Below are 11,607 nucleotides of genomic sequence, written 5' to 3' on the forward strand. Positions count from 1 at the left end.
GTTTACCGACGGGCGACGGGAGGAGTCTAACAATGTATATCGTTCTAAAAGTGAGGAGCCCCGCCTCTCCGGCTGTTGTCGTTTGTATAATCGAGCGCCATCGAGCTAGCGCCGCCACAGTTTAAATTCTGGGCGGGACGCTTGTTTCAACCACGGTGTCAACGTGTGTGCTCCTGACCTGCTCGGCCAGCGGGCGGCGCTGTTTAGTCTGCTGCCGCGTTTGGTACAGTCTATTGTGAGTGTGTTCTTAAATTATAAATAAAACAGACCTTAGTTTCACATAACTCAAGCTAAAAACAATTGTATTATATGTCGTTTAAATGTTTAAAGCATCAACACTGGTAATAGTGCTTGGTAGATGCTTTCTTTGCTAACGTATGGGTCTATTTATCATGAGTAAATGTTCAATTGTATAACAGAAACACCATCATACCCAAATATCTCTTTTTTTAATGTTTTTTTTTTTTGATTTGCTAGGCAGAATGAATGTATTATCAGATAATAATAATAATAATAATAATAATAGTATAATATATATTTTTTCAAATCATTTTTGCAATTCCTTTTGAACAATGAATAAATAAACGAATAATGACTTATATTTATTTTGGTTTCAGTGTTATAATGACTATTAATACAAGTTAGACTGTAATGGATAAACTACATGTATGTATTTAATTATAGATTGAATATATTTGTACAAACGATCACCCTTCTTCAAAAGGGTTACATCTTGTTTTTATCATACATGTGGCCCATTTGTACTAACTGCATTGCATATTGACAAAGAAATAAGTTCAAAAGTTCAGCACTGTTGTGGAAACCATTTACTTGTGAAAGAATGTGTTCAATACAGAAACACTGTGCCAAAGGGAGACAATGGTTCAAATAACTAATTTGGGTAAAATAACAAATGTATCTTAGGGAAACCACCCAGTGCAGCTGTCATCATCTGGTAAGGAAAAAGTCTTCTTTTGAATAACTTTTCTTGGAGTTTAGCCAGAATGTCTCTTTTGGGACACCAAAGGGAGTCTTTACATGTTTTTAGTATAACTCAAACGTGTTCACTTACTTTAACATAACACCTTCAAACTTGTCCCAACATGTTGTTTGTTTGCTGTAGGCCCTGCTGACCACTGCCCACCCTATACAACCCCTGTTAACCTGAGACTTTTGGATCCGTTGGAAACTAGGCAATGCAGCTTTGACTGTTATTTGTCACACTTGAGAATAGAGAAATGTACTTTTTTTAGACAGTGACCTCTATAGTGGTTTCACAACACGATATTTTCCCTAAGGAACTGTGTACAAAACCGAACTTGGATCAGTGCCACCAAAAATGAACTATTTGCAGCCTAATTCTGCGAATATTTTATTCTAGGAAGTGTTCCAGAAAAACATTTCATTGTTATTGTTTGTTTTACTTTAAATGTAAGATATTTGTTATTTCATTACTACTTCTTGTGAAACCCAACTACAATTTACTATTTTGTAAAGAATTGTGCTACCACTACCACTACCACAACAAAAACAGGAAACCATTAGTGCAGGCTGCCTTATTTGAGTTTCATTGATAACAATATGTTTGTTTAGCCAATATTGCATAGTGGGAAATCAATTCATCTTACTAAGAATCACCAAAGAAAGTCCCGATAAAGCCAGTTGATATCGACTGACACAAATAAAAACACTATCAACGAGAAACATTTAGAAAGGACAAAACGAAACATTCTGTTCTGCAGGGGACAACACATTTGACAGCTGTCAAGAGTGCCCGCTCATTGACATCACTTGTCACAGCGGTTTGGATTTTTTTTTTATTGTGATTGGTCCCTTGGCTTTGTGGTGTCGATTGTGATTGGACAAGCCGGCTTAGTCCGTGCCCTGCTCCCGAAGAAGAACAACAATGTGAGATACAAACTACTCCCCTTGGCACCTCTCTATGTAGTATTTAACTAACTTAGGGCTGATAATGACATTCACTTACAGGGTTTGGCTGCATCACAACAGAGTTTTTTTCTGTTGTTAAATTAATTCAATTTAACAACAACCAGTGTCTTCTGTTGTTAGCTTGAAACTAAAAACAGTTAGTAGACAAACTCCATTATCCTCAAGACAGCATGTAAAGAGGCACCACTATTAATGACTTAAGAACGCCGGTCGGCCTGAACAGCAGACTTTTTTTTCTTCATATTTCAGTTATTAACCATAACAGCAGCGACACTTGCCCCAACTTTGGCCCAGCTGCGGACGGCACCGGCGGCATGTTTCCTCTAGACTCGCCGTGGAACCTCTCGTTTGCAGGCTGCGGCTTCCTGGGTATCTACCACGTCGGAGTGGCCAGCTGTCTGCTGGAGCAGGCGCCCTTTCTGGTGCACAACGCCAGGCACATATACGGGGCTTCAGCCGGAGCTATCACCGCCGGTGCGCTTGTCACTGGAGTGTGTCTTGGTAAGTATTAAGTAACTTTGATTGTTTAACATAGCAGGAGGGGGAAAGATGCTGTTAAAAAAAAAGAAAGACAACCAAGATCCTACTCTATGTAACTTTGAAATGCTTTTGCTGTAAACTGCAAAGAACAAATAGCTTTTTGAACATATGTAAAATAGCCTACTAATCATTGTATAATATACTTACCATTTATCTCATACTATAGTTGAATTCCTATTACTTTTATTATGAATTATATTAACCTATCATATTAGAATATGCTAAACTATACTATACTAAATGACATTATATTCTGCTGTACTCAATTATGTTATTGCATTTGGAGGTAGTGGAAGAAGAAGTAAAACATTTCAAAGTAATATTCAATAAAGTGTTTTCTTCACCTAATAATACAGGATACAATAATTTTGTTGATCGCACTTTAAAGAAACTGTATTACTAATATTTCTACTATATGGTACCTTTTATTATTTAAAACGTATAGTACCTTTGAACTTGCTGTAGCTGTCGGGTAAAAGTAACATATTATGATTTTCTTCTGATTTGTGACAGAATGAAATATTAAGCGGCACAAAATAGAAGTATTCAAGTAAGAACCTTAAAACATAGGTTTTGCCTTTCTAAATAATGTACGGTACACTATCTAACCAAACATCTACATTGCCTGATTGTGTCATGTAAAGTACAGTTATATAAAGAACTTAATTCATCCCCAAACAGGAGAGACTGGTGCAGGGATCATCGATGTGGCCAAGGAGGCGAGGAAGCGATTCCTTGGACCCTTGCATCCTTCCTTTAACCTGGTGAAGATCATGCGTCAGTTGTTGCTGCGCACCCTGCCAGCTGATTCTCACCATGTGGCCAACGGACGGCTAGGAATCTCTCTGACCCGAGTGACCGATGGAGAAAATGTCCTGGTGTCGCACTTCAACAACAAGGAGGAGGTGGTGCAGGTGGGACTTTTTTTTTTGTAGTTTTTTAGTTTATTTTAATCTCAACTCTGATAATATGCGGTAAAACATGGAAGGTTTGCCATGAGATTAGAAGTGAACATCTTTGTGGGTTGTAATGTTAGTTGGACAAAAAAATTATGATCTGTCAGTGACTCTTTATTTGACTCAACTGTGTAATAGAATAATAAATTTGAAGCATCGTTTAACAGTACAGCATTTCAGTTACATTGTAATATATAGTTTAACACTGTGATTCAAGTATAATAATAATATTATAATAATGTCTTATTGTATCTCTTTCGTGCAGGCAGTTCTCTGCAGTGCTTTCATCCCTGTGTATTCTGGCCTTATTCCTCCCACACTGCAAGGAGTGGTGAGTAGATTCAATATTTTTCAACATGCGTGCACCGTCTTCATATTGTCAATATTTAGTCTAAATATTTCCTCTCATTGTGTTTGTCGTTGTTACTTTTGGCACTTATCCTTATCTATAACTGCTCCCATCAGAGGCTTCCCTTCCCCAAGAATGTGTTTGTGTTCAATGACATGTGTATGGAAACAATGATTATGCAATTGCTCTGGGAATTGGGGAATGCAGTATTTCCGGACATGTCTTTAGTGCAAAGGTTTTCTGAGCAATATCATTGAGCAACAGCAGCGCGCACACCCTCCCTCTGAAGCCTTTTTGACAGGTTTTAAGAGCAGGGCAAACATATCAGAGTGACGCCCACATTGTAGTTTAAAAGTTCACCAGCTCTGATAAAGACAAGCTGTTATCCATTTATTTTATCTGAAAACAGGAACATTTCGTTTTAAAGTGGCTGGTCAGGGAGTAGTGGTGGACTGTAGTCTCTTAATTAAAATCAATAACAACAACAACAACAACCATGACTTTGAAAAATGTTCCTTTTGAAATAAATGAAAAAAAAGTTAATATTTCTTCTCGTAAAGTCTTTCTTAAGTCAAAATCACAGGATGCAATTTTTGTTGGGATCAGATTTAGATAATTATCTACCAGAATATTTGTTTCTCTTGCATCTCAAGGCTCTGTATATTTCTGTTGGTTCTCAGTATTTCTCTTTTATCATCCAGCGATATGTAGACGGAGGAATCTCAGACAACCTGCCTCAGTATGAACTGAAAAATACCATCACCGTGTCTCCGTTCTCCGGAGAGAGCGACATCTGCCCCCGAGACACTTCCACCAACATACACGAGCTGAGATTTACCAACACAAGCATCCAGTTCACTCTCAAAAACCTCTACAGAGTCTCCAAGGCCCTCTTCCCTCCAGAACCAATGGTATGTCTCGTGTTTAACACCTTCCTCATCCACAAACAAAAAGACACACACCTACCTACAGATCAATGGATTGAATCGGAGTAAACTCAGTGGACTTCCTGTGTTTGTTTGTGTTGGGTGCAGGTTATGAAGGCCATGTGTAAGCAGGGATATAAAGATGGTATGCACTTTTTAAAGAGGAATGGTAAGAAACAGTGTTATATATTTTTTTTTCTCAAAATAATGTTATGGTCTGTTAAAATGAATTATGTCACCATTGCTCAGAGGCAAACGAGAAGAGAAAAAAGGTTATTTATACATTTGAACTGAGACCATACTTTTCTATCAAAGAAAGACATGCGAGTAGTGTTTGATGACCTGCAAACATATATTATTATAACATGGGATAGTGGTGCACGTCTGCCTCTTGTGGCCAAAATTATTATTACAACGAAAAACAGAAAAATAATTGATCTTGATGATTTTAACGATTTTTAGGTCAAAAACACATCAATTAATACAATTCAGTTCAGAATAAATAAATAAGATGATCACATTTTTCTTTTCTCACTTGCCTCTCAGTTATAACAAGCCTGAGTGTTGTTTTTGTCCTCTGGCCAGAAGATACTTGTACTTAGATTTTCTCTTTAGTGTCATCCATTGTTTTTGTTAATGTATTAATTATGGCAATTTGTAACCACATAATCAAATGATATGATTTCTCAAATGATATGACAGAAATCAATGTTTATGAATAGAGAGATTACTATAAACCAGTTTAATAGTTGAACTTATTACCTGACCATTGATCACAGAGAAGACAAAATAATGTTATGACATTTTGCTTCTGTTTGCAGGATTGCTTAATTTCAACGGGCCTCACAGAGACAGACCCCTGCTGGCTAATGGTGAAGCAAATGAGGATTATAATGATGAGAAAGGAGAAAATAAAAGTGACCAAGAGGAGGAAAAGCCTGATGTGGAACAGGGAGCAGTGGCGATTTATTGCAGTACTTCAGAAGAGGAGCAGTTCATCCAACACCTTCCACCCACCCTGCACAAAGGTAATATAAGAAGAACAAGTGAACGGAAGTGCAAGAAAAACTATGGGATGTGTTTGTATATGTAGTTCACTATCCGATGATTAAATCCTCATTGTGCTGTAGTGGTTTAGAGTTTTGAAATATATTTTCTTCTTCTTTTCTTACACTTACAACATACTTAAATTAGAAATTAGATAATCCATCACAGTTTATATACAACACAGATTATATACAACAGGATGCTTTTTTGATAATCGGATAAGTACCATAATACAGCATATACTTCATTTGATATCATATAAAATGAAGTATATGCTGTATTATGGTTAGTTCTAATGTGAAGTATGGTCCTTTGAGGTAGTTTGAACATATTAGTATATTACAAAAGTACTTTCACAAATATTGTGGGTCATTTCAACTTTCCATGAGGACTGCAAATTACGATTATTTTATTATCAATCAATTTGCTAATTATTTTTGAGATTACAGTAATCCATTCATCATTAACGTCATATCTGAAAATAGAGATAAATGTCCATTCCAGTACTAAAAGTCCAAGGTGGTGTCTTTAAAACCTAAAGTCACTCACTTTAATACAACTAAGAAAAGCAAAAGATCCGACATATTTGATAGGCTAAACACAGCTATTTTTGTGTGAAATATGACTTTTTAACAACTGATTGATTATCAAAATATGCCATTTATTAGTAATGATGGACTATTGTTGCAGCTGTAGTCTCCATTTAAAAATATTTCTTTTTTCAAACATAGTAAGAACTAGAGCACACTGAAATGCTGTATCTGCCTACAAGAAACACTGTGGTGTTCGCTGTTCATATTTCTCCTGTTTAGCTCATGAGTGTTAATGTGTGATTCCATGAGTAGTTTGAGGTGACCGCTGGTCCTCTTTGCCTCCCTCTGCAGCTCTCACCGAGGCCTGCATGGAGAGGAGGAGCCTGAAGCAGTCGCTAAGCAACCTGCTTCCTGTCAGGATGGCCTCCGCCATTATGCTGCCCTACACACTGCCTCTGGAGTCTGCCATGTCCATGACTCTCAGGTACTGAAGGACTTAATTATGTCGGTCCCATTCCCTCGTTATTACATGTGCACTCAGAGTAGTACTACAGTACAGTGCAGTGCAGTACAGTGTAGTACCGTGCAGTACAGTACAGTGTAGTACAGTACAGTACAGTGCACTACAGTGTAGCACAGTACAGTGCAGTACCAACTCTGTATATCTACTTGGGTCTTTTATCAGAAATACTGTATTGACTCCTGAGGGGAAAAAAATAATATTACAGTTGCTCAAATCCTGCAATAGAAATATATATGTAGAGTGAAATTCTAAGAAGAAAATAAACAAGAAATTAGTATGTAAAAATGTGTTCATTACACTACAATACATAACAATAAATATGTAAACAAAAAAGTAAACTTGTGCGATGATAAGTGTATCCGGAAAACTTAAATGCTCTATTTGAGTAGAATTTGTTAACTGTTTTCATTGATTAGTTATACTGTTGACCATTGTGATATCAAAATACTGGAATGGCCTTCTGTGCCATTGGACTAACTTCAACATACCCTGTGTGTAGACTTCTGGAGTGGCTGCCAGATATACAAGATGATGTGGAATGGATGAAAGACCAGATCATGAAAATCCTACAGCATGTTCTTGGCCAGGCCTCTAAAAGCATTACCGAGCATGTTTCTACCAGGTAGGTGACTGTGCAGTTAGACAGAGACAACTTCAATAATATGAGCAATTTTTTACAAGCACTGAAAAGACATCTATGTAGATTCATCACAACAAGCTCCCCTTTGACATTGACTTCTCTTTACCACTTCTTACTGTAGGTTATCCTGGCAGATGGAGCTCCACCACTACCAGTCCCTCCCGTCCCACCTCAGCTCCACCAGCCTGTTCCCCAGCTGGGTGAATGGGAGCAGTACTTCAGTCCTGGATGTGTTCATGCGTCTCAACCAGTACAAGGAGCAGCTGCTGTCTGGAGTGCTGTGTATCAACATGGACCTGCAAGGCTCCTTCAAAGCTGGAGCAAAGTCAGCAGATCAGAGTCCTCCCTCCACCCTCTCCGCTGAAGGCCTCACAATGCTTCCTGCTGCTGATTCTGAAGAAAACATCAGCAGCTCCTAAGATCTTCTGAAAGCTTTCCGCTGTAGCACTGAGCTTTAAACTGACTTATTCCAGATCAAGAAACATTTCAAAATGATCTGAACCCAACTTCAGATATTCTATCAGAAAAAAATGTGTGATCTCATCAGCCACTTTGTATAGTGGTTGGAAATTTTAATCATTTACCAAATGTACACACAATGTGTATTAAATATATTTGTTTAATTATACATGACAATTAAATAAGTCAATGAAATCAAGCAAACCCATAGACATTGTGCTCAAACATGAACAGACTAAGATTACAGGGCACTACAAACAAAAATGCACACTTTAAGTAGCATTTGTAAAATAAGCGAGTGTTTATTTGTTTGTGGAATGTAGTCAGACCAACAGTGTTTCTCCCATAGATGTAAAACAACTGTTTTCTATATGGTTCCTCATGCATCTGCATCAGCTCTGAAACACTACTGACCAACAGTGGAAGCACCAGTCTGTTGTTGCAAGTTCCACTTAGTGTCAATGCAGTGTTGTAAAAAAAAAAAAGACATTTTCTTTGTTTTTTTACTTTTGTTCCTTAAACTTATTTATAAAAGACTGCTCTGCTCTGTTTATCCCAATCATAGAAGTGTGTTTCATTATCTTTTTACTTAGATGTGAGTAAAAACTATTTAATTTTAAATGTATATTGTATTGACTTTTGGCTTAAGAATCACATTCTTATTTGCATTCAAATGCAAACAATTACATATTTATTATATTTTCATAATCAAAGAATCAGTTTAATCTGAATTGCACTTTCCGAGTTAATTAGGACCTGTTGAATACTTGATTCTTGTTTGTGGACTATAAGAAATAACTGACTGTTGTGCCTTATGCATTGAAATAATTGCCAAGTAAATTTACCATATTGCCTAAATGTTGGAGGGAATAATATTTATGTGATCATTAAATACAATTGATTTATTTAACATTGACTGCAGCCCATGAGTGTGTTGTGGTGTGAGTACTTAGTTAGACAATGATCCTCACATTACCTAGAAAAAGCTGCGACTGACGGTGAAAAGTGTGCGCAGAGCAGGGAACATTACACATTAAACAAACAGTGAATCAGGGTCCTGAAGGAGTTTTGGGAGGTTTCCAGATGATCCCAGCAAAATTATAATAGATAGATACTACTTGTGACTGTAACGCACAGGAATACTGTAGCTCTTTAATCCACTGCAGGACACAGTTACATTTATTTTGTGTTATTTGAATCATAAAAAACTCCTAAGAAAAACCAGAAGCTCTGAAGAAAAAATAAACCAATAATCCCATACAATTATTTTGGTTTTGTGAATATAGAAATAGATATTTGAAATATGTATAAGATGAGATAAGCCTTTATGGAAATTCAAGTGTTTCAGCAGCACACACACATGATTACAGATAAACAGAAGAAATAAATTAAAAGCAATGTATTAAAAATAAGAATACAACTAGAAAAATGCACACAACGAGCACACAGGTATGGAGGACAGAACATGACATGATATATAGTTGAAAAAACTATATAAAGATATTTAATATGAAAAAATAAAGGGATCAAAATAAGACTTAAAAACATTACTTTTTAAAAATATTTGTATATAAAACTACAAAAAAAAAGTACAATGTAAAGGAGACGCAGATGAAGTATATGCTTGATGCTACGTTACTTTAAAATCTATTAACTTAATGCATCTCAATAATAAGTCAAATGTTAGCAAATTCTGCCATTATAAAGAAGGACTTACTTACAGTCAGAGTACCGTACTGTCTAAACTAGAGGCGCATATCGGGAATCCCCTGGTGTAGTCATTGCCCATCGTTGTTGCCTAGAGACGTCACAGTGCCTTCAAGAGATGTCGGGAAAAGTGACTCTCAAACCTGTTTCCTAATCTTGTTTTACATGTGAGACAGCTTCTGAAGTTTTAAGGTGGAGTGCATGTCGTACAATCTGTGTTACATTGGCCTCAATGACTCACAAAGTAAGATATGTGAAAACAGAGACTTCATTGCTATCCATCTTTAATACTGTAGGCTACAGTAGGTACATTATTGTATACCCTAGTAGTCCCCCTTTAAACAAACGAACCAACAGATGACCATAAGGTGGAAACAATTATACAAAAACAGGTACATGACAAGATACAAGTAACAAGCACGTCTTGCAATAATAAAAAGGATAAACACAAGTAGTGTTAATAAGAAACCAATGTAAATACATGTCTCCTGAGGACTTATTAGTATAGAAAAGTGTTTGTAATAAATCGCTCAAACAAACATGGCCTGTCTAAGTATTATGCAGCACTATTAAAAACCAATAATATTATGCATAATCAAAAGAAACCCTGAATAAAATAGCATACACACTTTACATTATTATTATTATGCAGTTCAAATATGAGTAAAATCTTACATCTCAATACATCTCGAATACGGTTCCCGAAACGGTATAATTATAAAATAAAATACAGTTTACCCCACCAATGGAAAAAGGGCACATTTTTATGTTTCCTTTGAAAAAAAAAAAAAAAACATTTATCAGGGTTATTTGTCTGCATTATATTTTGTTCAGAGTTTTGATTATGTTTTGTTCAAATCCATTTTTGTTATTATGATATATTTTCTGTACACTAAATGTTAATGCATAAACATACATTAATCTCAAAAAGTGAAGAAATGCTACTGTATATGCCGGATATAGGCAAATCTCATTTCCAGTTGAAGTCCTTGGGCAAGTACACACATAACAATCATACAACGTTAAAACATTTCCTAGTGCCTATCACACTTATAATAAATTCATATCAAAATACAGATGTATAAAATATAAATACTTTTTAAATATATTTGTCAATATAAATATAATTGTACATGTAATTCATGAAAATGAGAATTACTCATCATTTTTACTATACATCATGACGTAGTCCATGATAAAAAACAACTTTGCAAAGAAAAATAAAGGCAATATAGTACAGCACAGTCAGAATCAGAATCAGAATACCTGTATTAGTTCCACAGAGGGGAAATGTACGTAGTTACAGCAGAAAAAGAGCCACAGACAGCTTAATGTTACATATGTTACATGCATTAAAAAGTACTAAGTTATGATATAATAAAAAATGTAAAACATATAATAATAAATACAAATTTAAAAAAAGTTACATAATTTTAAAAATACACATCCTGTAACAGTTCTTAGGATTTAGCAGCCAGGCATATAGCACCGTTTTAACGTTTTAATATAGTGCACATGTAGCACATATTGCACATAGTTGGATGGTATTTAACAGCAGCAAGTTACACAATTTACAAAATAAACATCTTGAAACAGTTCTAAGGATTTAGCAGCCAGGTATTTACCAGGTATTTACACAGTTATTAACGGCATATATTGCACATATACTGTAGCACATAGTGCACATAGTTTGTTGGTATTTAACAGAAAGGGGTGTTATAGTCTGTGTTGTGGTGTGTGTGTCGGGTGGGGGGTCTACTAGGGTCTCTGCTGGTTGTATAGTCTGACCGCTGCAGGAAGGAAGGACCTGCGGTATCTCTCCGTGAGACAGCGGAGACAAGGAGCTGCACAATGAGGACAGGGTGTCAGAGCATTTTATTGAACAAAACACTGTCCCTCCCATCGAGTTAGGACTTTCCGAGTGGCCCTTGAAGGCAGCATAGGACTGCCACTTGTCAGAAGTTCCCGGTTCCTCTG

The 11,607-nt window shown here is 36.3% G+C and overlaps 1 protein-coding gene across 1 annotated transcript; it reads left to right on the forward strand.

Annotated features, from left to right (window-relative positions):
* Window positions 1–1,956: 1,956 nt before the first annotated feature.
* Window positions 1,957–8,833, forward strand: pnpla2 (patatin-like phospholipase domain containing 2). The gene is made up of 9 exons (XM_010783652.1): window positions 1,957–2,451; window positions 3,172–3,404; window positions 3,712–3,777; window positions 4,497–4,706; window positions 4,830–4,890; window positions 5,543–5,749; window positions 6,653–6,785; window positions 7,324–7,446; window positions 7,586–8,833. The coding sequence occupies exons 1-9, from the start codon at window positions 2,265–2,267 to the stop codon at window positions 7,881–7,883; spliced, it is 1,518 nt and encodes a 505-aa protein (XP_010781954.1). The 5' UTR covers window positions 1,957–2,264; the 3' UTR covers window positions 7,884–8,833.
* The last annotated feature ends 2,774 nt before the right edge of the window (window positions 8,834–11,607 follow it).

This window comes from Notothenia coriiceps, unplaced genomic scaffold (assembly GCF_000735185.1).
Source record: "Notothenia coriiceps isolate Sejong01 unplaced genomic scaffold, NC01 NC01_scaffold00025515, whole genome shotgun sequence".
Classification (NCBI taxonomy): Eukaryota; Metazoa; Chordata; class Actinopteri; order Perciformes; family Nototheniidae; genus Notothenia; species Notothenia coriiceps.